The sequence below is a fragment of the Rhamphochromis longiceps genome, linkage group LG5 (assembly GCF_057381845.1).
Source record: "Rhamphochromis longiceps isolate RC_006_pf linkage group LG5, R_longiceps_female_GT1.1, whole genome shotgun sequence".
NCBI lineage: Eukaryota > Metazoa > Chordata > Actinopteri > Cichliformes > Cichlidae > Rhamphochromis > Rhamphochromis longiceps.
Window position 1 is genome coordinate 17,862,040 of NC_140561.1, and position 23,980 is coordinate 17,886,019.

The 23,980-nt window shown below is 42.4% G+C and overlaps 2 protein-coding genes across 2 annotated transcripts in view; one reads left to right on the plus strand and one right to left on the minus strand.

The window, feature by feature from the left end:
- The first annotated feature begins 5,075 nt into the window (after positions 1–5,075).
- On the plus strand, positions 5,076–7,039 carry myog (myogenin). Its single transcript, XM_085406224.1, has 3 exons — positions 5,076–5,801; positions 6,384–6,483; positions 6,572–7,039. The coding sequence occupies exons 1-3, from the start codon at positions 5,268–5,270 to the stop codon at positions 6,688–6,690; spliced, it is 753 nt and encodes a 250-aa protein (XP_085262350.1). The 5' UTR covers positions 5,076–5,267; the 3' UTR covers positions 6,691–7,039.
- A 516-nt stretch (positions 7,040–7,555) lies between these two features.
- Positions 7,556–23,980, minus strand: part of ppfia4 (PTPRF interacting protein alpha 4) — a 65,104-nt gene continuing 48,679 nt past the window's right edge. The window contains exons 8-31 of the mRNA XM_085406226.1: positions 22,658–22,792; positions 21,823–21,957; positions 21,570–21,653; positions 20,713–20,844; positions 20,475–20,537; positions 19,785–19,876; positions 19,536–19,665; positions 18,843–19,039; positions 17,076–17,304; positions 16,937–16,972; positions 16,713–16,834; positions 16,392–16,504; positions 16,017–16,098; positions 15,831–15,912; positions 15,428–15,628; positions 14,785–14,847; positions 14,393–14,419; positions 11,876–12,051; positions 11,638–11,735; positions 10,873–11,048; positions 10,323–10,391; positions 10,052–10,238; positions 9,815–9,912; positions 7,556–9,027 (exon numbers count right to left, since the gene is read on the minus strand). Of these exons, the coding sequence (XP_085262352.1) occupies positions 9,854–9,912; positions 10,052–10,238; positions 10,323–10,391; positions 10,873–11,048; positions 11,638–11,735; positions 11,876–12,051; positions 14,393–14,419; positions 14,785–14,847; positions 15,428–15,628; positions 15,831–15,912; positions 16,017–16,098; positions 16,392–16,504; positions 16,713–16,834; positions 16,937–16,972; positions 17,076–17,304; positions 18,843–19,039; positions 19,536–19,665; positions 19,785–19,876; positions 20,475–20,537; positions 20,713–20,844; positions 21,570–21,653; positions 21,823–21,957; positions 22,658–22,792 (2,688 nt within the window). The 3' untranslated portion in view covers positions 7,556–9,027; positions 9,815–9,853. The remainder of the gene's footprint in view (positions 9,028–9,814; positions 9,913–10,051; positions 10,239–10,322; positions 10,392–10,872; positions 11,049–11,637; positions 11,736–11,875; positions 12,052–14,392; positions 14,420–14,784; positions 14,848–15,427; positions 15,629–15,830; positions 15,913–16,016; positions 16,099–16,391; positions 16,505–16,712; positions 16,835–16,936; positions 16,973–17,075; positions 17,305–18,842; positions 19,040–19,535; positions 19,666–19,784; positions 19,877–20,474; positions 20,538–20,712; positions 20,845–21,569; positions 21,654–21,822; positions 21,958–22,657; positions 22,793–23,980) is intronic.

Sequence of the window (23,980 nt, forward strand, 5' to 3'; positions counted from 1 at the left end):
GTTGTTTGTAGCAAGGGGGCACAAGTTATTTACAGGGAATAACTTTTGGGCTGCCATGTGCTGCAAAGTATGTTAGTGGGAAGTGGGTTATGCACATAGGCATGCGTATGTATGTGTATTTGTCTCTGTGTGCTGGAGCCTTTCAGTGAGTGGGATGCCAGCGAAGGGAAGGGCAGCGGATGGTGCAGGGGCTCAGTCCATTCCTGTGATTTAACATGACACCACTTGCACTAAGACTGCGACAGCTGCGTATGCACATGCCGGCCATTCTGTTTGTTGTAGGGGATTACTCTGCAATAAAAGCCCCAGTGACCAGCAGCATGGCTGGGCTACAGAACTACTGTTCCCCCTACCCTGACTTAGAAGGCTTTCTCCAGGCCTCCAGAGCCCTGTGCAAACACAGGTGGGGCACTTCATTCTGAGTATAAATGAATGGGAGTATTCTCCTGATGATTAGCCAGGCCATAGTAGTGTCACATCACCTTTGGGGGGGTCGTCAAACTGTATCACTTATGTAAGGGTCATTACTCAACAGAAATAGTGGGACACAGCAGCGCAGTAATCAGATCTGACCGTGAATATTTTAATTTGCTCTCATTGTGTTTTATGCACTGATGATTGTCGAGGAGGAGTCGGCTGCTTTGTCACATCTCCACATAATGATCCTATACAACATTAATGCTCTATAGTAAGTATAACCTCATCGTAATCTGGAAGAAAAGCTCTGATATCAAAGAGTTTAGGAATGGATGTGCAGTTTTCATGGCGACAGTCTCTGAGACGACAGACTTGGACATGTGTTGCTGTCACTATGGTGACAATGCTCTCTCCCAAAGGCATGAAACTAGTACATAATAATGCTGCATGAGTCTGGATTTCAGACTGAATATTGCTTTCCAGGAGTACAGAAAGGCCAGGAATGAGACTTTATTTTTTGCATGTGGAAAAAAATAATTAATAATTTCCTGTGTCTTTTTCCTTTAAAATGTTAAACTTTCTGACTCATTCTGAATGATCTAAATAAATATTTAGACATCCAAGCAGGTCACCAGATTTTTTACACAAATCCTAAAAGTGTAAAACACAGAACTCAGTGATTCAAGCAGAACATAACTGTTATTTATAGAGTGAAAAAAATACACCAGCAAGTCTATGAACACATTGAGGATTAGAAGTTAATTTAAAAAAAAAGTCATCTGTCTTCAGTCCTTTTTATTTTAAAAAAAATAAAATAATCCATTGCCATGTCTGAGGGACTGTATCTTACCATGCACAAATGAGATTTCTAAGGTCCTTTAGAAAAAAGGCTTATTGAAGCCCACCAGGCTGGAAAAGGTTACAGAACTATTGCTACACTTTCTACTCCAACAATAGAAAGTCAGACAGATAGCGTAAATTGAGAAAAATTGAAGATCATTGTTACACTGCCCAGGAGTGCTTGATCAAAAAAAAAAAGATCTCTCCAGTAGCAAGAGGGGTCATAGCCTGGCAGGTAACAAAGAAGCCAAAAAAGGTCGTTTCTAAAGTGTTCACAAAATTTCAAGCAAAAGTCAAAATTGAGTGATTCTGCTTCCTTCCGATTCTCAGTATCTACCAGTCAAATTAATAGGTTAGTGCTCATGCTGGACACTAAAGCACATAAAGCTGTTAGAATACAAATAAACTCATGGGAATTATTATGAGTTTTATGAGTTTAACATCCAAATAAAGTAGAAACAAAAGCATGTATTTTATTTGTTTAAACAACTTGTGTATCCTGTTTTGCGTCCTATATCGTAATGTATCACTGGATGGAAGACCTGGTTTAGCCACCTCTAATAAACAGTTCCTTGCTGTTGTTATGTTATTCCCCTCTTACATATCTGAGATTTCCCGACTGCACTCAGATGACAGCTCTCCAGGTCACTGGAAAACTTGAGGCTAACCTGGGGTGAGGAGGACTGATCCCTCCCTCCTCCCCCAGAGCTCAGCTGTCCCACAATGTGCTGTTGCTTGTCACTGAGGAGAAGTGGAACAGTGTTGCCAGTGACAGGGCTACCCCCCCCCCCCCCCCCCCCCCCCCGCACACAAGGGGACCCTTACACACTATGGACAAGAAATACGTTATTATATTATATTATATTATTGATATTTATTTAGTAATTTAATCAATAGCTCTGATACTTAGAATAAATCCAAATGTCACAATAGGTATTAATTTGTATATTTTTTGCATTATTTCTTACATGGGGCCAATCAGTCATAATTAAATTAGAGCCAGCCTATTTTTCACTGGTTTGGCCTATTTTAAGATGGAAAATAAAGTACAGTATTAGCAAACCACAGGTAAACAAACTGTTCTGTATCTTAAGTGTTCACTTCAAATACTGAGGGACACACACACACACACACACACACACACACACACACACACACACACACACACACACACACACACACACACACACACACACACACACACACATCTAGTTCTGCTGACAATGGGTTAAGATGACAGAGGGTTATGAGTGATTCTGACACACTGCAAACCCCCTCCTTGCTGTACCCCTGAGTCCAACACAGGCTTCTTTGTACTCACTCCACCATCAGTGACGATCCATCACAGACTAACCTGACAGCCGACCCAGCCCCGTGCCAAGCTAAGACTGTGCACTCTGCCTTAAACCCAAGCCCAAACCCCAGGAGGATACCACAAGCCACCAGACGGGCCTGCCAAACCTCTGCCTGGCACCTAATCCCAGGACTGAAATCTTCCTGTAGTTAATTCACTGACTTGTAAGATTTTTTTGTTTTGATTGTGTCTAGCTGAAACTTTGTGTTTGTTACCTTCAAAAGGATATAAAACACAGGTAAAGAATAAACAGTAAGAAATAAGAGGCTCTGTTCCATTGTGTGTCATTAACCCTTTGAACCAGCACAACCCTGGAATGCTTAAATGGAAATCATTGGTTGCACCTGTGCTTTCTCTTACACGAAATATCAACATATCTGCCACAAACCAGGCCTATAAATATATTCTTTTAAACAAGCTGCTGTTTAGGCAACGCTGATCCACAATAAAAATAAATACATAGAGGCTTTAAGGGGCAGTTATAATGAGGAAATTGCAACATCTTGAGTTCTCTCATCCGAAATCCGGTCTGTGTGAAATTGTCACTGATGTGGAAAAAAGTCAGAAATAAAAAATTAATCTGAGCAATCAAAATATGTATTTTTTAATGTCGATTTTCATCTGGGTGAAAAGGCCTTGTTGACACCAGACATTAGAGGAGAATAGACAGACTGGTTTGAGCTGATAGGAACACAACAGAAACTTAAATAACTACTTGTTGCAACCAAGGTATGCAGGAGAGCATCTCATCAAACCTTATAATATGCAAGGGCTCACCAACATTGGACAATAGAAAACTGGATGGTAGAGGTCTAGAGAGAGAACTAAATTCCATAATAGTGTTAACTTGCAAGCTAACATGTAAGAAGGTTTTACAATGCTGTAGTTTAAATATTAAAAGCAGCTTTAGGGAGCTAGCTGGAAAGGCTCCCTGGTATGTTGAACCTTCAAAATTTTCACATAAGACCGGAATTAATAATGCCTTCTTTAATTTTATAAGCAGGGACTCCAGCAACACTTAAAAGTAAAGAACTTTATTAAATGACCAACGCGTTTTGGCTTGTGGCCTTCATCAGGGTCATACTCTTAAGTGTTCCTCGAGTCCCTGCGTTGTGAGTTTCTCATCCTCTCTATGCACCTTGGAAGTAGGTGAAGTTGTGCCAGAATTTTTGCTGTTCTTTGATTTTATAAGCAGGAAAAGTATAAAACCTAGCTTTTCATGTCTTATCGTGACACTATAAAGTCCTTAGTTCTTCTTTATTTTCTCTATTTTAAATATTGAACTCATGGTTTCCAATGATATAGTATTGTTTACTTTTGTTTCAAAAAACGTGTATTTACTCTTTCATTGGTTGGAGAATACCATTGGCAGTGGTATTCACCAGACCTTGCAACCCTCTAAGTTTAATGAACTGTGGTTATTAGGAAACTGCTAGCAATTTGTCTCTTCCAAAACATCTCCTGAGAGGTAGTGTATTACTGTGATAAACTTATTGTAAAGAAATAGAGTACAGACTCATGTAACACTCCTCATGATTTGCCTGTCACTCCAGGCCACTTCTCTGCTGACAGAAGTGTGTGTTTTGGCTGTGCTGCAATGTTAGCGGAAGCTAGTCAGAATTAGCTGATGAGCTACGAGGTGAGACATGTCCTGGAAGGATTAACACCCAGTGGCTAGGCTAATGCTATGACTTGCTGGAAGAGGTCAGGACAACCAAGGCCATTCCCTCTGTGTGGCTGACTCATTACTGTCCCTTAAATTCTGGGGGTAATGTGAGCCAGTGTCAGCCTAGCAGCTCACTCTGCTGATGGTTCCTGCACAGACCTGCCTGGTTCTGAGGCTAGTATAACTCAGAAGGTCACTTGCATCACATAGTGCAATCATCTCAAGATGAAAGTCAGCGGATATGAATGCAGTTACATAAACCACAGGAACAATGTCACCTAAGCTTTTTTTGGTATTGACCAAGTTGATCACATTATGAGTCTGACAGTGCTTCACAGCAGTCCAGAGTAAGCAACAGTCTCTTGCCTCATTGACTTCCCATCAAAAACCTGAAGTCAAACAATGTATTGTCTCTGTGTGCCACTGGCTCCCAGCAGAAGTGACAGCTGTTTCCAGAATGTCCCTTCTGCCTCCCCACTTAATGATGGAACTCTTCATGTTCGGAAGGGGACGCAAGTCTGGGATTAACTCACTAAGATGGACACCTTTGATCTGAGGCAGTCTCTCCCATTTCAACCTGATCATGTCCTGGCCTCTTAAGAAATACATGAGCACACAAACCCACAGAAAAACACGCACGCGTACAACTGGGCCTTAAAGCCCTAGAGAGCAGGGCCAAACAGAGATGTGATGTGTAGATGTGCAGCAACAGCTAAACGTCGTGTCAGGTTTCTGGGGGCTCGTGCTAAATTTAACCCTGTGATCCAGCAGAAGGCAGAGGGGTTTAAATGCCAGTCTACAGTTGCTCCACACCAGTTGCTCTCCACACGTCTTCCACTCATCACAAACTCAGGCCGGGAAGAAGATAGGTGCACACACGTACACTCCAACGCAAACTCCAGACACAGGACAGAAGAGCGCATACTGAAGACTAGTTCCTAGGAAAGCTGGGATCTTTGTTCCCTTGTATCCAGACCACAACTGTCCAGTATGGAGCTTTTTGAGACCAACCCTTATTTTTTCCCTGACCAGCGCTTCTATGAAGGAGGGGACAGCTACTTCCCCTCTCGCCTGCCCGGGGCGTATGACCAAGCTGGCTACCAGGACAGGAACTCCATGATGGGCTTGTGTGGGAACCTGTCTGGGGGTGTCGGAGTTGGAGTGACAGGTACCGAGGACAAAGCCTCTCCATCCAGCATGTCGCCTCACTCCGAGCCCCACTGCCCAGGTCAGTGTCTTCCCTGGGCCTGTAAGCTGTGTAAAAGGAAGACAGTGACCATGGACCGCCGGCGAGCAGCCACACTGAGGGAGAAGAGACGCCTAAAGAAGGTGAACGAGGCCTTCGATGCTTTGAAGAGGAGCACGCTGATGAACCCCAACCAGAGGCTGCCCAAGGTTGAGATCTTGCGGAGCGCCATCCAGTATATTGAAAGGCTCCAAGCCCTGGTGTCCTCCCTCAACCAGCAGGACACTGAGACAGGACAGCAGGGTTTGCTCTACCGGCCCAGTCCAACTCAACCCAGAGTAAGTAGGACAGAGACAGGACGAGGGAAGGGAGAAATTCAAAATAACAGAGAAATCAGCCAAGAGGGAAACAGAGTTGGGAACAGCACTAGTTGGAAAGTGGCAGAAGATATGGGAGAAAAATGAGCGGTACAGTAAAGAGAAAGATAAATACTACATTAAAAAATGACTGGGGTAAAATGTCAAATCAAAAATGTGTAAATTTGATTATCTGTTCATGTTCCTTTTGATTTATTCATTCTGGATAAGGTTTGAGGTTATTGTGAGTATGTATTCAGCCATACAATGAGCAAAAATGTTGTGTTTTAAAAGGTTTTTAAAAACATGATCCAGTGTAGCTCATTAGTGTTTTTAAAGACACTGACAAGAACTCCTGTGACAGGCGTCATAGTAATGGAAAGTCTTTTTCATCGTGTACATTTGCCTCTGAGTGGGGTCACGGGATGCATTAACTATATGTGCGTTCGTGGTAGTACACTGCACTTTAGTGTGTGTTGTTTTTCTGTGTGGGGTGGTATGGTGTGCTGTATCATAACAGAGTGACTGACAGCAACTTGTGTGTGTGCATCGCCATGGCAACAGGTGTCGTCGTCAAGCGAGCCCAGTTCAGGCAGCACCTGCTGCAGCAGCCCGGAGTGGAGCAGCACTCCAGAGCAGTGCACGCAGAGCTACAGCAGCGAGGGTAAGCACAGTTCACTTAGTCCCATTAAACTAGGTAGACTAGGTAGCACCTTCACAGGTACTCAGTGTGTAACTGGGTCTTTTTGCAGATCTCCTGAGCGTTGCAGACTCTCCAGAGCAGGGGAACATGCGGGCCTTGACCTCCATTGTGGACAGCATCTCTGCAGTAGATGGACCTGTGGCCTTTCCTGTGGACATTCCCAAATAGACCCTTAGACCAGCCGGCCAGTAGGTGCACAGCGAGCAAACAAAAAGCAGTGACCTTTAATCCTAAATTATGTCTATTTTGTGCTTCTGCTGATTAAATTATTTTGTCTTATGCCAAATTAAAAAATGTTTCCATTTGACAAGTATTGCAGCTCTGTTGATCCACGGGCCAGCTAGCCAAACTGACTTTTCCTGTTCACATTGAGGCTTTGTTCCCTTTTTTCCCTGCCTTATGCGATGTTCCAGACCTGTTTGTCAAAGCTACAGGAGATTCAAAGACTTTGCTGCATGAACCCAACACATATTTACTACACGTGATCCCTGTTAGGCTTGCCTCCAGATTTATAGAGCCACAGAGGAATGACAGATCCAGTTTTCTTTCCTTACTTAATTTAAGATTTCCTCTTCAAAAGCTTTCCCTAATCTTTCATTCATTTTTTTGTGTGTGTGAGTTTTAATGCTTAAAAAACAAGAGTTTATTCATGGGGCCAATATGTACCATGGCAGTTTTGACCAAGATCTGCTTAATTTAAACTGATTATGAATGCTAGTGTTGTAAATACGTTCCCTTTTTCTACAGAGTGGATTTGCCATTTTTATTTTTTTTTTGCTAACTTATTTTGGACTTTTATAACTAAGATTGTTGTGTATTTGTAGATGTTCTGAAAAGTGATATTTTCTGTTTAATTCTTACAATAAAGACCATTTTCAATACACTGTCCAGTGTTGTTTTTAGCCTATAATACAATACGCTGGCACATATAACTTAACAAGGAACACAGGATACCAAATCTTTAAAAAGCAGCTTTACTTATGTCTATATAGTGTCATAAATACATTACACTTCTTTTTAAATAGCCAAATAATAAAATCTTGATTTGTCAGCATTGTTTCACACCTGGAATAAAGACACAGTACTCATAGCTGCCACATAGCACGTTACACCTTTTAGACACCTTGGAAAAACTTTTTTAAAAAAAGAAAAAGAAAAAGATTGTACACCCATCCAGCACTTCACTGGTTCATTTGCTGTGTTCTTATTGGATGAGGAGTTGGTGAGCCAAGAGTACTGACTGCTCAATCAGAGCAACATTAGACAAGTCTGTCACGTGGAGCAGTTTCATGTGGATTTCATTGGCTGATGTTGAGCAGCAGTTTACAGTTTGATTTTGAGAGAATGTAAGGAATCAACAGAGAAGAGCTACAGTGGTCACACTACCATCCACAGAGAAAGTCATGGTCGCATGGCTGGGGCTGGCCTTTTCACACGAAATCTACTAGTCTCAAGCACAGAGACTCATTTAGTCATACACTCTCACACACTCTCTCTCACACACACTTCATATTAAAGGATTCTCTCTATTCTAGGCTACATAGTGTCATACAGAAGGCGAGAGAGGCAGAGAAAGGAGAGGCAACAGCTACATTGTGTTAAAAGAGAAGGAAGAGAAGGAAAAAAGAAGGAATGGGAGAAGAGGCAAAGAGAGAAGTCTGATATTGGACCCATGAACCTGTGAAGAGTCCTTGTGGAAACACACACCTCCCTTAGTGAGTCCCTCCCACCAACGATTCACACACGCACAGCATACAGCAAAAGACACACGAAGGTCCGACACAGAGAGAAAGAGAAAGAAAGAGAAAGAGAGAGAGAACAGTCACTATTGAATACAGGGCATTGGGTTTCATACAGCAATATTATATTGTTTTCCATATATATTCCCAATATATATATATTTATATATATATATTTATATATAATATTTCTATAAAAAACATAAGTCATCCATTTTATGTACAGAGATAAATGAGTAATACCTTGCATAACCGGTAGAGGGGTAACGTGTGGTGGGATCTGCCATTTATACAAGTATTCATCATTCTCAAATCCAAACCAACACCTGCTCACCATCTCCTTTAATCTTTTTGACGCTGTTTTCTTGTAAAGGACATGATGACGCAGGAAGATTGGTTTGGGCTTGGCCATGTTGAGACTATTACAACCAGGAAAAAAATCCACAGCTGAGATCAGGGGAGCAGGAGCACAACAACCACAACAACAAGGCTACTGGGAGCACGGGGGTAAACTGGGAGAGACCAGGATGAGCCTCCATTACAGCAGCGAGCGCAGCCAATGTGCACTCTCAAGAGTTCAAAGGTCAGAGTTGGCCTCTGTATTGCACGTGTCCGAAGAAGAGGTGAGAGGTGAAAGTTGGAAGGTGAGGCTGGGCAACAAAGGGACGAAGCCTTCCCTATGAGGTACCCAGGTCTCCCTCTCCAGATTTGGCATATCACTCTCAAAAGGCCGCAAGCATATGTCCATATAGGTAATGAGAATGCACTAGAAGAGAGAAAAGAAGATGAGGAAAGTGGAACAAAAAAAAAAAAGAAAAATTAAGTTGCACCTGCTTCTTGATTCATCAAAGTTATTAAAAGTAAGTTATTAAAAATACTGGCGGTTGCCAGAGCTACCCCTCAGTCTCCTAGCAGATCCAACTATGGCATCAATTTCAAAATACCAGACGACATCTTACTTGATTTATTGTGTTCAAAGATTTTCAGAAAACTTGACTTCTGACCTTGACCTTGAGTTCAAGGTCACCAAGATTCAAACTCATCCAAGATTTTTGGTAACTGCAACTATGGTATGAATTAGAAAATCCTACTTTCTCGAGCCGTCGTATTTCTCTACTTGGGTGTTAACGCCATCCACCAGCTCAGGTAGGTGATGACAACATGCTGCCAGTCTTTAGCTCTCTTCCACAGTGTCTCTTTTGTCCTGTCTCCCTGAGCCTGGTTCTACAGGAGGGTTCTTCCTGTTAAAAGGGAGTTTTTCCTTCCCACTATCGCCAAATGCTTGCTCATAGAAGGCATCTTTACCTTAGAATATACAGCGCCTTCAGGCAACTCTTATTGTGATTGAGCTCTCTCTCTATATAAAAAAGAACTGAATTGATTGATGATGATTAAAATTTTGGATACAGCTTCTGCTTTGATTGATCTATTGTATATGCAGTAGTAAACTCTCAGACTTAGCCTGCACACCTTTTGTTAATTGCCTCTTGAAAGTTAGAGTCCTACAATGCTAGCTGTGACCACAGTATCCTGTCCAGCTTCTGTTCGCTTACCTGTCAGCATTAACGCTCCTGTTAGTAAGTAGAGAGTAGTTAACATGAATAGGTCCGCACAGCCGAGGGATCAAGTCTCGGGGTTGCTGGGGGAGGAGCTTGAGAGCATTGCACGCAATTGATTTTGAGCACAGCAAGACAGAGAGGACACGACATGCAGTTAGTCAAGGCAACCACAGTGAGGCTCATAGCTACATACAGAAAATGAACTAGGTATTGCTTAGTATTGTAACATACCTTCAGGTTGAAGCTGTTTCTTGGATGCCAAATTCATAGAAGGCGGCATGGACATGGACGGCATGCGGAAGCCAGCTGGCAGCGTTTCCATGGAGCCTGCCATCATCCCCAGCCCAGTCCCTCCTTCACGTGCCCGAAACCTCTTGCGCCATGATGGAGAGCGTCGAAAGGACTTGTCATCTCCACTCTTCAAAGACAGAAAAGCAAGGTGAGGAAATTTGCCTTCTTCAAACAACACTGTATTTGATTTATATAGCAGCTTGAGAGGTACCTCCTCGAGTCTGCGGTCAGTCCCTAAAGCTAACAGGTTGTTGAATTCCCTCTCCAGAACCTGTCGCGCCTGAAAAACAAAAACCCGTTGAATACAGTAAAACAACCTCTAAATAAAGAAACATTTTTTGGTTGAACATCCATCAATCAGTACATCCCTTTTCTTCTGCATATCCAATTCAGCGTTGCAGGCAGGCTGGAGCCTATGACTTTTAAATATAGACAACTGGGCCAGATTGCTAATGTGTACTGAAACCTGGCCAGAAAATAGTTGAATTCTGGGTAAAGATACCTGTTCACTATACAAAAATCGAATGGGTAAAATGTGTGAGATATTGCAATTTGAAATTAAACACAACTTACTGGTTTATTTTAGGTTTAAGTCAATATTCTGCACAGAGACTTTGTACTTTTTTCATAATTCCTTGTAAAATGGACAAAACTATACTTTCAATTTTGTTATACAAAAATCCAACTTTTCTTCCCCTAAAAATCAGTTCAGTCATTCCATGTCGAGTGTAAGGAGTCAATCTATTTTCTTTTATATCCACCTGTGTGTTCTGCATAGGAATCTGCAGGATGAGTGCTAGGCTGCTGTAGTCGAAAGTTTCATCCAGAGCGACGAGCGCTCCATGAACGCCACTCTCCAGCAAGTTGCCGCTATACTCCCTTAGACCAATGGACTGGACCCAGTGGATCACCTGCTCATTGGTCCACACCAAAACATCTACAATAAAGGAAGAATAAATCCGATACATGGTACATACCAATGCTGACAGACTGTCAACATTAAAATAAATAAATGTCATTTGTAGAAAAGTTCAGAGAAAGCAATAGAGAGATAATGTGCAGGTCCACATAGTGTCAACTCACGGGCACACTCCCTTTGTTCATTTAAAGCACAGCTGTCAGCCAGCTTTCGAAGTTGGAACAGACGGGGTGTGTGCATGTGTGTGTGTGTTTATGCGTTTGTAAACAGGGCAGGATTCTGATCTGACACGACAGCTGAGTCAAGTTCATGTGCTGAACTCAAGGTCAGAAGAGCGAGAGGTCTGGCTAGGTCTAAGTGTGTGCATGTGTCTGTGTGTGTGGAGCACTTTTGGCAAGTGAGGTTTTAGATCATAAGATTGGCTTTTTGACAGTTGAAGGAGCAGCTGTTTGAATGCTCAGTCCAACCTGACGCTATCAGATAAAACCACTAGGTGGTACTCTGGCCTGACGAGACTCTCGATGTGTCGATGCGTGCTTGCTTATGAATCTGTGTTATGTTTTTTTTTTTATCACTATGTGTGTATCAGGGTGTGTGTAAACTCTACCTTTCATGTCATGTTGGCTATCCTCTCTTCGCCGCTCTAGGTCTTTCCTGTCATAATTGAGTCTTTTCAAGCACATAATCCCATACTGCAGACTAGCCCTAATACACAGACCGACACAAACACAGAGCAGCACATATACACCATTAGCCTCCTCATCTCCATTGCTAATGCACCCAGTTAGCAGATGAAAGAGAAAGCGTATCAAACAGAAGCTAAGCTAATGGCCACAGCTACAGACCTGTGGAAGCTGTCCACCATTTTGAGGTGGCTCCTTAGGTCCTTCTTGGTCAGATGGTCCAGCATTCTTGCGTCCACCAGACACTCCATGAAGTAGGAGCGGTACTGAGGCAGACCAAGGCTGGGCAGCCATTCATTTCCTATCCACTCATGATTCATGTCTCCATATGCCAAAGTCTGTAAGGGAGAACAGCATCCAATGATGAGTGTAACAGAAAGATGAAAGACTAGAAAAACTGTCTGTGATATTTTTCACAGGGAATAATTTGGACTGAACAATGTTTATGGCTCCATTTTACATATCTATTACTTCTATATATCACGTGTATATATTATCGCTTCCACTGCATTTTATGTACATATATTAAAAAAAATCTGTCTTCTAGTGTATTTTACTTTACACGGTACCACTTTTACATAGTACAAATCTATCTTTCTCTATCTATCTGTCCCTGAGGCAATCTGGGTTATGCTAATATCTTAGTGGTACACTGAGACAAATAAGTAGCACTCATGTTTTTCTTAGCCAGAAATGTTTTCAGTGCTTTTTATACCCCTGTTAACAGACTCAAGAATGCTAACAACAGACTTAATATTTTGTTTACATTCAACAACAGCTGCTGGTTAAGCTATATAACCCACCTATTAATAGGTAGAAAATAATTATCACTTCATATCATTGTTATATATTTATGTCATACGCTATTACTATTTATATATAATCTGAAAACAAAGTTGACTTAAAGGTACAGTCATTCATTTTTGAGTGTTTATTTTATTTATATCTACACACTGATAATTACATCTTCCAACAAACTGATGGATCCTCATAAACTTAGAATTACCGTAAATGTCGGGCTATAAGCGGCTACTTTTTGCACAAGCTTTGAACCCTGCGGCTTTTAGTCAGGTGCGGCTTTTCTATAGATTGTCCATGATTTTTGTGATATCGTAAGACGATTTGTTTTGTTTGTTCCGCTGTTGTACGGCACTACGTTGCCTGGCGGAAGGATCGGGGTTCAAGAGTGGTATGTTGGTCACATGTCCATCCGCCAGGCAACATAGTGCCGTACAAGTAGCGCGAAAAACAAACTTCAAAGTAGCGCTATGCGTTCAGCGGGAGGCGTGGATGACGAGCGGCGATAAACTTGCGAAAAGCAAGTTGTGCTCAACTCTACCGGTGGATTCTGACAGCGTGGAAAAGTGTGCAAACATCCACGATCACCAACGGATTTCGAAGGGCTGGACTGCTGCATGATGAAGAGGAGGACACCGCCACGGCCCTTCAGAGGGTGTTCGACTCCGACAATGACAATGAGGATTATCTTTGGTTTTGAAAGTGACAACGAAGGAAAGAAGCTGAGAGTGGATGACGAAGCCATCCTGAGCCTGTTCGTTTCCGACACTGGAGAAGAGGACTTTGGTGGTTTTAGTGCGCAGGAAGATGGTGGTGAATGACTGACTTTTCTTCTTGTTAAAGCCGTGTCACTGCACCTGAGCCTAAAAGGTAGTCCGAATCTATTTTTCTGGTGTGCTGTAGGTTACTGTTATGTACTACATTTGTTACTCATTTATGAAGCACAGCACATGTGCAAATATGTACCCATAACTTGATTTTCAAAATATTAATAAAAGGGGTGTGTCTCCAAACAGCCATCTCTTTCCTGACAATTCGCTTTGTGCATATTCTCTTACATAATGATAAGTCAATATTGAAACACCTGCGGCTTTTGGTCAGGTGCAGCTAATGTATGTACAAAACAGGATTTTCCCCTGATTTTAGCTTGTGCGGCTAATATTCAGGTGCGCTTTGTAGTCCGGGAAATACGGTACTCCATTAACAAATACATAGAAATAACTGCTGGTTTGTGTTACCCCTCCATCTTGTATACAGTGGTGGAGATGGAGATCGCCATTTTTCCTAATCAAGTTTTATGCGTGTGGCCAGAGACCGGCCACAGACGTAGAGCGCCAGTTTTATATCCTCTATCAGAATGAATAGATATGGACAGCTGGCATATCGACAGCTACAGATTGTCCACAGATGATCGGCAGCCAGAGTGTTTTGTCCTATAGCAGCCACCGTAACTGAAGCGGAAGGGTGAGTGCAATTTTCTATCTACTGATATCTATTGGTTTTATCTATTTTACACACTGTAACTTGAATTGTAACTTTATTTAAGTGTGTACCTGTCCAGCTATCTACATGGGGACCACTTTGAGTTTTTGATCATCAAAGTGAGGACATATCAAACAGTGAAGACCCGAATGCTAGTCCTTAGAGTCCTCACACCCTTTCACACCAAGGCCTGTTTGAGGTTTATAACCTTTTTAGGTTTAATATCAGATAACAGATAACAATAGCACTGAGAAAGTGATAAGGAAGGGGCAAAAGAATGCATTATGTTGTCGCATGTCCTCACAAGAGTAGCCACACAATTGTGGCAATATCTGTGTGTGAGCCTCTGTACACTTTCACTCTGTATGTAGACAGATTTTTGCAGATCAGCAGCCTCACCTGTGCCCAGCTGCCTTCCTCATTCTCCTGAGTAGCAGCATGGTAAAGATAATGTTTGAGTTAGAGAGACAGGAGCTAATCAAGCACACACATACTAAACATTCAGAAACATACGCACGCAAGATCTTTGCAGTAATTACATATCAGCACTCGTAGTATTAATTGACCTTTGCATGAAGACGCAGATCACATGACCACAGTTTACATCAGTTAGCATCCAATCCACATACAAATACCAGCAGAAGCATTGATGCATATTAGTGTATGGTTTAGTCGACATTTGAAAGGGGTCTTCCAGGAGAGGACATATGTGTGTCACGGTGGGGACAGCGTGAGCGTGAGAGGGTGTCAGGTGGGGGTAATGGGGAAGGGAGCACCCAGATGGTACTAACCGCTTTAGTGGAGGAAGCCAGGTTCTCCATCTCTTCATGAGTCACCCACACATTTCCGGAGGACTGCTCAGAGGACGAGAACACACCCAAACACACACACACAGACATGAAAAAAAAAATCATGCATACACGCAGGCGCACACAAACACACCCAAGAATGCACTCATGTATATTTTCACACATTTCAACCCCCACGCACCCACACACACAGACAAAAAGACACACACACACAGAGACAAACATTGTGTTGAGTGATGCCAAGGGAGGGAGTGTATTTCAGGCAGGTAGCTTGTAGCTTTATCTGGCACTAGTTGTGTGTTGTTTCCCCACGGTAACCCATGCAATTTATGGCAGCTGAAAAGGACAAGTCAGCCTAGTTGAAGGCATGAATCAAGCCTCTACTGCAGTCTGAACAGAAGCACAAAAAAAGTGTGAGGAGGCATCACTTGAGAGTGCAGAGTGAAGCTTAAGACGAAAAGTGGATCAGCTTTTGAAAAACTGTTCATGTCACATTCCTGGATTTTTTTTTCTTTGCTCGAGGAGCTTATTTACTCATGTATTAAGTATTTATGTTTGCATAATTACGTGCCTGTAAGAAACATTTAGTTGTGTTATCTGAGGTGCAGTGGGTGTGTTTGTTTACCGTTCTGGAAGTGAGCGGCGCAGAGGGGCTGGTGAGAGAGACCATCTCCTGGATGGCCAAGCGGAGTTTGAGCCGGTGCAGAGGGTTGCTGATGCCAATCTCCCGCTGGATCTCTGTGTCTGACAGAGCTGACATGATGGCTCCGCTCTTCACGTTGGCACGACAAGCTGCCACATACCAGGCTGGCATACCCACCCACAGCTGGTGAGAGTCATCAAGACATTCAACGTCATTACCACTCTCCCCATAAATGGTCATAATTATAGAAGAAGTTAGTGCAGATCGGGCCACGTGTCAGCTCGGTAACTGATAATACTGCATTCCCCTCCTACAGATGGCAGCCTGGCATAAATAGAGGTCACTTTTATGGAAACTGGGAAGGGTTTGCAGATTAGTGGAATACCTCTAGCCATGAGACAACAGTAGGCCCATCCCACTGAGCAAATGGCAGGCCTTTTTTTCTTGCATCTTCCAGAAGTTCATGCCTAAGGAGGGTATTAAAAGTAAAGGCAGACATGTAAGTAAATAATAAAAAAAGATGGCTTTCTAAATCATTTTAGCAACAACTGAAAAACAAATTGATCATTACTTTTTCTTCAGTCTTCGGTCCCTCTCAGCCTGCGTGCCCAGTTTTCCCAGAGTCATAGTGTCACCGATCCCCATCTCAAAGTCTGAAATATGACACTCTCAAAATATTGATTCTTCATACTTGATAAACATAAAGCACAGATTTTGAGTAAAATGCAACTGAAACATATAAAATCAAAGATTTATTTATCAGTCAAATAATTAATCATTCATGTAACATTTTATATGGTACTTGTGTAACAAAATGACATGGAAGATTTACATGTAATTAAATTAGTTTAAATAAGTATATGTGTCTCTTTCTCTGTAAATGCACAATCACTCATACAGTGTGGATGAACGTGGGCAGTTATGTGGTTTGTAGTCTGCAATGTACCTGATAAAGCTGGTAGAGGCTGTCCTTCCCTGCTAACAGTTTGGTCCATTCGTCCCTTCTCTTTTTTTCCAAACAATCGCCCAATGGATGATTTGATTCCTTTCTTCTGTTTGCTGCAGCAAAGAGTAGCCAAAATAGTATTAATATGGCATTTACATTACCATCAACAATAATTTGGTGCCCACAGAGGACATAGTAGTATGTTTTTGTTAAATCTGGTACTTAGACCTTTGCCTTTGTCCTCTCCAGTGTGACACAGTTTGTCTTCATTTACTCGCTGCGTGTTACTGTTAGTGTGAGCGTGTGAATGTGTGTATTTACCCTCGTCCATCCTCCAAACTGCCAGTGAACTGGGCAAAATTGGTTTCCAGCCGTAAACTGCGGGGGGAAGAAGGAGGTGATGTCTCACACTTGATAGTTGCTTTGTCCACTTCCACTGGGGACTGAAAAAAACAAAGGTAACTCAGCTTAGATGGAAAAGTAGACAGTGAGACAAACAGTCAAAAACCCAGACTGTTGGATATAAGATACATTTGCAAACTTACTGCTACTTTCCTTCTGTGTTTTCTCAAGTCGCTTGGCTAAAAGAAACAAAACAGCACATGGTAAGATCACTTTTGTTTAACTTCCACATACTGCTGTCTGTGTGTATATGACAGGCTTAGCGCGTGTGTGCTTTCTGACCAGAGTCATTATGCCTAGATGGTGGCTGGTATTGCGCCCGTGATGTTTGGGTGTAGAGTGGCCGCTGGTGGGTGGGGAGGAGGATGATGCCAGCGACTGAGCAGTGGCGGAAGTGGGCAGGGCCCGTGGTCGTAGCGTCACATTGAGTCCGTCCATGCTGCCGCTGTTCACGCGAGACTCAATCTCGTCGGAGCGCAGGTCTGCAGACTCCCTCTCTACCTGAATCATCCTGGTCACACGCACACGCACAGATACCCGGTAAAGTCGAGCACTTGGCCTGCTGTCTCTTAACTAACTCGTACGTTACAGATAATATATTTGCAGTGATCGATAAAGTAATTTAAAATCCATAATAATTACTTTCCTATTTACTTTGAATTTTTTTTCATCTTTAGTTCTTGTTCTGCACGCAGTGATAAAATGTTTCTTGTTTTCAGTAAATCTAGGAAACGGTAATATATGATATTAAATAAACTGGTTAAAGTGTGATGAAAAAGAGCAATAATCCCAAAATAATGGATATAAAACACCATTAGTGTAACTACGATTTTATTGCTTTGAGGGAGTGTGGCTCTTTTGCAGCATAATCAGCAGCTACTTTGCAATTTCTTTCCTGCAGCATATTGTGAGGTGTCAAAAAGAGGACCTTGTTTAGTATAAACTGTTAAAAAAAAAAGAAAATAGCATCCTGTTTCAGCAGGAAAAATAAGTGAAAGGTTCTATCAACCTGAAATCACCTCTGTGTCTATTTTTTGTATACAGTAATTGCATTTTGTTTCTGCCTTCCCCTTGATGATTTACTCACAACTGTACTTCTCACTTTTTTCTTTTTTGCATTTATCCGTTGACTCTTTAAAAGCTCTTTTAATCAGGAAGTTGAATTCACAAAGTCCTGAATGATCAGGTTTCATCGCATCTTAAAAGCCTCACAGTACCATATTATTACAATAGAGCAGCCTTACTTGTGGTTCATAGAGGTTCCAAAAGTAGAGGCCGAGCCTTCAGCTATCCTCTTGCATGGAACCAGTGTCCAGACCTTTTTTTTTTTTCAGAGCTAAACCTTCCCCAATGCTTTTAATATTAAGATTAAAAGACATCTTTTTGATCAAACTTTCCATTATGTGTGTATTAGATGACTTTGAAACACCAGTCAGTTATGCTGCTATAGAGTCAGCCTTCTGGAGACCTCCCATGATACACTGAGCACCTCCTCTCCTCTGCTTTCCTTTCTTTCACTGTCAGTGCATTTATTATATGCCAGTAGCTTTGTGCCTTCTCTCTGGCGTAGTTTGTGCTTTGTCCTTTATGCTTTTTTGTTATCTTTTTGTGCCCTCCTTCCTCTCTTTGGTTACTCGTCTACACAACTGTTCACAGCAGACGGCCTCTATTCCTGAGCCTGGAGGTGTCTTTTTGTTATAATGAAGTTTTTTTTGTTTCCACTACTGCTTGCCCATAGGGGATCAGTGGATCATTAGTTTTCTATCTGTATTATTATAGGGTCTTTATGTTACAGTATGGGGACCTTGAGATGACTCTAAATAAAATGTCTCTATCGGTCATGGTGCATTCTGTCTGACTCCGGGCCTTTTTTTCCAGCACCTTTATTTAGTTGCACAGTCGTCATCATGTTCCTTTTCATGTAGCTGGTTTGGTATTGTATTTGGTATTGTGAACTTTTCCTATCTGTATCTTTTTTCTTGGTGTTGCACTGATCCCAACTTCCCCACGGGGACTGAAGCTGCAATGTAATGTGCCTGTAAACGCCACCTTATCTCTTCATTGATAGCATCAAGCTGCTCCTGCAGCATGAGGGCCAGAGTCTGAGCATCTGATTGACCGCTGGGGGAAAGCAGGGCTGAGCTAACATCATCATCCAGGTCTGACTCTGCTTCGATGTCGCTGCCAAGGAGGTGGCTGACGCTCCCACGCAGAGATGGGTAGTCCTGTTCAAACACCGCACACACCTAAAGAGAGCATATACACATTGGCATACGCACACCAACAATGGTTATTTTTGAATACAACACAAATACAACACATCCTTGAAAAAAACACATATAAATATACATAAAGAACGTGTTGCATGGATGAGTCCTGATTAAATGCAATACACTTAAAAATCACTATATGAACTTGTGGCCAGCTATGAGAATAAATGGATGAACAGGAAACTTACATCACACAGCATGTCCATGGCAGCAAGTGAGAGAGACAGGAAGACACAGAGGTTAGTAGAAAATGGGAAGTTAGGCATGAGGATCATCACACATCAGCCAAGCACTGACACTTACTAGCAAAGCAGATATGAACCTGGATTAAGCACCCGTAAGCAGCTGCATGTGGTTAGAAGAGCAGTTGAAATGAGATCTCGATCTCTGCAATCATGTTTGTGTGTGTATGCAAGGAGCTGTGGGGTTTCTTTGGGGATATGAAAAAACCCCCAAAAAACACAATAACCACCTTGTTTGGGTCGTCTCGCAGCGCTGAAAGTCTGCCCTTTTGTGCCCGCCTGATCACAGTTGTGCTGTAGTGGCCATCCTGGCCCTCAACCACGGAGAAGCGAAGATCGCTGGAGCTACCCAAGTGAGATCTGCAATTTTATACGTGGAACAGATCAGAAAAAATGACGGATAGTACGGTAAAGTATAAATGGTGGTATGAGGGAGGACAGAGGAACGAGGAGGAACGCAGAGGAACAGCTATATGTACCGAGGGTGAGTTCCATCTCCAAAAGCCCCACTGCGGCGTTTCAAATGGTCAATCTCATTTCTTAGCTTGTCAATCTCTCCAATCAGACGTTCCTAAAGGAAAAATGGAGGCATTATGGACAATAGATTTTTTTTCTTAAGCAAAAAATAGCAAGACCAAGGCTAAGTAAAAGTCCAAGTAAAAAGTCTAGCTTACAAAAATATTTTATCAAGGATGAATATTCTATTAAGTATTAAAGAAAAATGTGTGCTCAGCCTTAGAACAACTAAAGTACTAAATGGATATTGGTTGTTTGTGCACTAAGTATAAGAAAAATAGAGACATATTGACCTGACTCTGTGTGAAAGTAACAAAATCTTCCAGGTCACTGTGCCATGCCAAAATTAGCCTTGCTTATAGCAAATATTCCCAATAGGTTTGACTAACTCTTGAAGGTGGTTAGCTAGTTTTTAAAGTGGAGGTCATTTCAGCTACTTTTTGTATGGTTGTGGGAAATTTAATCCATAACATGACTTGATTCATATCACCTCCTAAAAATTTGTATTAAATTAAAAGAGTCAAGACACATGGACAAGAAAACTGTATTTTTGTAAAAAGTCACCAGTTATTATGAGGCAGGAACGTTGAAAGCAAGAAGACAATTGTGTTTTTTTTAATGGTTTTTAGGTGATTCACCAAAGCCATACTAACCCTGGTGTGGTGAAATTCTTCAAGTTGTTTCTGGCAGTTCTCGAGGTCCTGAATGAGAGCGTTCTGAGAAAAAAATAAAACAAAACAAAAGAAACCAGACATGACCCTGCATCTGAACAGATCTGTCCTCTAAGAAGAACATGTCTTGTACTGCGCATTAATTTGGTTTGTGAACCATAAACAACAACAATATGAGATGATGCTGTTGCTTTGATGAGCGCGTGTGCACAGGCCTTGCCTTGTCCTCCAGGGCAGCCATGCGTTCTTTCAAATGTAGCTGCAGCCTTTCATTGGACTCGGTGAGCAGACGATCCACAGTGTCAGATAAACGCTTGTTGTGCTCCTCGTTCATTTTCTCCCTCTGACGAGCCTGATGAGCAGAGACGGAGAAACCAGACGAGGGGAATGACATCATCAAATTTTCTCTTTGATACAGACTCAACGTGGGTGTATTTATGCAGCTAATCAGGCATCTCTACACGGATTAAAGGATGAAGTGTGTATTTAGCCCTAGATCACCAGCTGCCAGATATAGGTCTTCTTGGCCAACAATGGATCTAACAGTCTGAATGATTTAATTACAGTCATTTACATCATGATAAAAAAGGGGGGTTAAATGGCTTCTCTTAAACGTGAAGCGCTCTGCTTAATATGTACTCTGAAGTAATTTAATTCACCTAAATTGACATGGGGAAACACAAACACCCATCTGCATCCTCAGAAAGCTCTTTTTACTAAATATAGTCATGAGATCGCATGGAGAGAGAGAGAAATTAGCCTTGCGTGAATTATTCAGAGTCTAAAGATAGCAGCCAATCAGTCTTATAGGGGAGAGGGGTGTGTGTGCATGTGTTGCAGCAAGATATGTGAATTTGGTTTGAATTCATGCAACAGTGCACCGGGAAAATAAAGAACTCTTCTTGAATGTGTGTTTCCTGTGTGTTTGCGTATGTACACGTATGCATGAGGGAGCACACAGCCAAGAGTCAAGGCATCCAGCTAATGTGGGGCATCAGCCCGCACGTGCACGCATTATCGTGAGAGGTCAGAGAGAACCTGCAGGGCTGCTGCACATGTACACACAGGCACACACACCCTTCCTAGCTCCTGGTTCTTCTCCTCCAGTTGTGACTCCAGCTGTCTGAGCCGCTCCTCCACGTTGCCATGGCGTTCCTCGGCCTAAAGGGGGAGACACGCACATGTCTGTACAACTGCCTCAAGAAGAACACTGCTCTCCTGCAATCTTATCTATGTTTTTTATTTGTAAGCCATGTGAATCTTGTTATATCAGTAACATTTGCAAAAGCTTCTACAGCTTTGTGTGTGTGAGTGTGTGTGTGTGTGTTACCTTGGAGAGCGCTGCCACTCTCTGTGCCAGTTCAGCCTCTACCTCTGGCAGTGTCTCAGCCTTCCTCATGGTCTGAGCCAGCCTCTGCTCTGCCATCTCCAGCATCTCCTGCAGCTGGCGCACCTTCTCCTCACTCTGACAGACAGACAGACACACACACGCACACACACACACACATGCACGCACGCACACACACGAGTGATATTATTGCAATCACAAGAGAGGTGTAATCAGTCTACTGCAGCCAGCGAGTAGCAAGGACATAACATATGGTCATTCACAGAGGATGTTGCTGGTGTTTCCCATGCGGAGCTGAACTTAGATTCACCCTGAACTACACATGAACCTCGGAGCAGCGTGTTTCGATTGCTCACTCACTGACGATAATACTCTCCCAAACTTTAAATGTATTTTTGCAGATGGCCGAGGCATGAAATATTAAAAAGAAATAAAAACAGCACACATAAGCCTGGATGCACAATTAATACACTTATGTCACAGTGTATCAAAATAAATGTGATATTTCTGGTATCCCTTAACAACACACTAACATTATAAAACAGTCAAGGATGCCTGAATACAGCAGAGGAATGAAAACATTCTTAAAAACGGACTGAATGGCTGTTTATGACAGAAATGCCTACCTTGTTGTTTGTTTAGGAAGGTGACATTAAGCAGGTCAACCATCATCTATTTCCACTTAACTTTTGTTTTAAAAACAATTATCTACAAATGCATGTTTCTGAATGACAATTATGCACTCAGCCTGTAATAAAGCTCATTATGCAGACTGTTGGGTTGTTAACTGTGTGTGGCTAATGCTGCCGAGTGTTACCTGTCGGTGCAGGGAGTCCTTGGTGGCTAGTTCGTTTTCCAACTTGTCGTTGAGGTCGTGGATGTGTGTCGTCTCTCGCTGAGCAGCCAGATAGCGTTTCTCCAATGTCGTTATCCTCTCCTCCATATCTTCTCTCTGCAGGTGGAGAAACACAACATTAACAATCAAGTCATATAGTAACAGTCGATCATGTCTACTACACTTGCAGGGAGCAAATGTTTTTAGCTAAGCTTTAGTTTTTATCCATCTCCAGGTTTTCATCAGTGCATTTTTAAACATTCAAGCAAATTTAAACTGTACACTGATCAAAATGGCTACGCTGCTACGCTGGACCAAGATGGAAGTGACTGCTAAGTGATCCTTGTTTACTGCTTATACTGTACTTCTCCCCTGTGTATAACCAGATAGATAGTATACCGATTTATTTTTCAGTATTCAGTTAATGTTTGCCACGGTTCCTAAATTAAAGAAACACACTTTATCCAGGAGATGTATGGGAACTCTGTCGGTCATTTTAAAGAAAAAAGACTCCATCGCTGGATTCATCATCTCTGGGAATGAGGAAAACTCATTCATGTATGTCCAACACTTAGTTGGAATATCGGCTGACAACAAACGCTACCTTTTCTCCTGAATCACAGACGGGAAGTAAGCAACTGCTCCATCCTCCTGTCACAGCCCTGCCCTGAGCAAAGCTTGTGGCAAACTGTGTGCTAAAACTGCCTGTTGTGTCTGATTAGCTTTAAGTTGTTTCCAGTCGTTTCTGGTCCCTGTACAGCTGCAGCGAGAGCTTGGGTCACATTGCCAGCGGTAAGTCACACTGAGCAGGCAGGCCTGCACTTTGTCACCGATTCTGTTCATAATATTTATGGGCAGAATTTCTAGGGGCAGCCGGAGGTGGAGGGTAGAGGGTTTGGTGGTCTTTGAATATTGTCTCTGCTTTTTGCAGATGATGTGGTTCTGGTAGCTTCATCAGACAGTGACCTCCGGCTTGCACTGTGGCTGTTTGCAGCTGAGTGTGAAACATTGGATGAGAAGTAACACTTTTGACTATTAGGTCATGACTCTCAGATGGATAAGGGCGGTGTGCACACTCCCAGGTCTAGCATGAGTTGCTACACCATATGGAAGAATTTAAGCATCTTAGGGTCCTGTTCACGTGATGGTGGAGTGGAAGACCAACAGGCAGGTTGGTGCTGATGTCAATTTATAGGTCAATTGTGTTTACATTCCACCCTCACCTATGGTCATGAGTGACTATAATAATAAGACCAGGGATACAAGTGGGAGAAATGAAGGCTGAGGAGGTTGGTTATTTCAGCG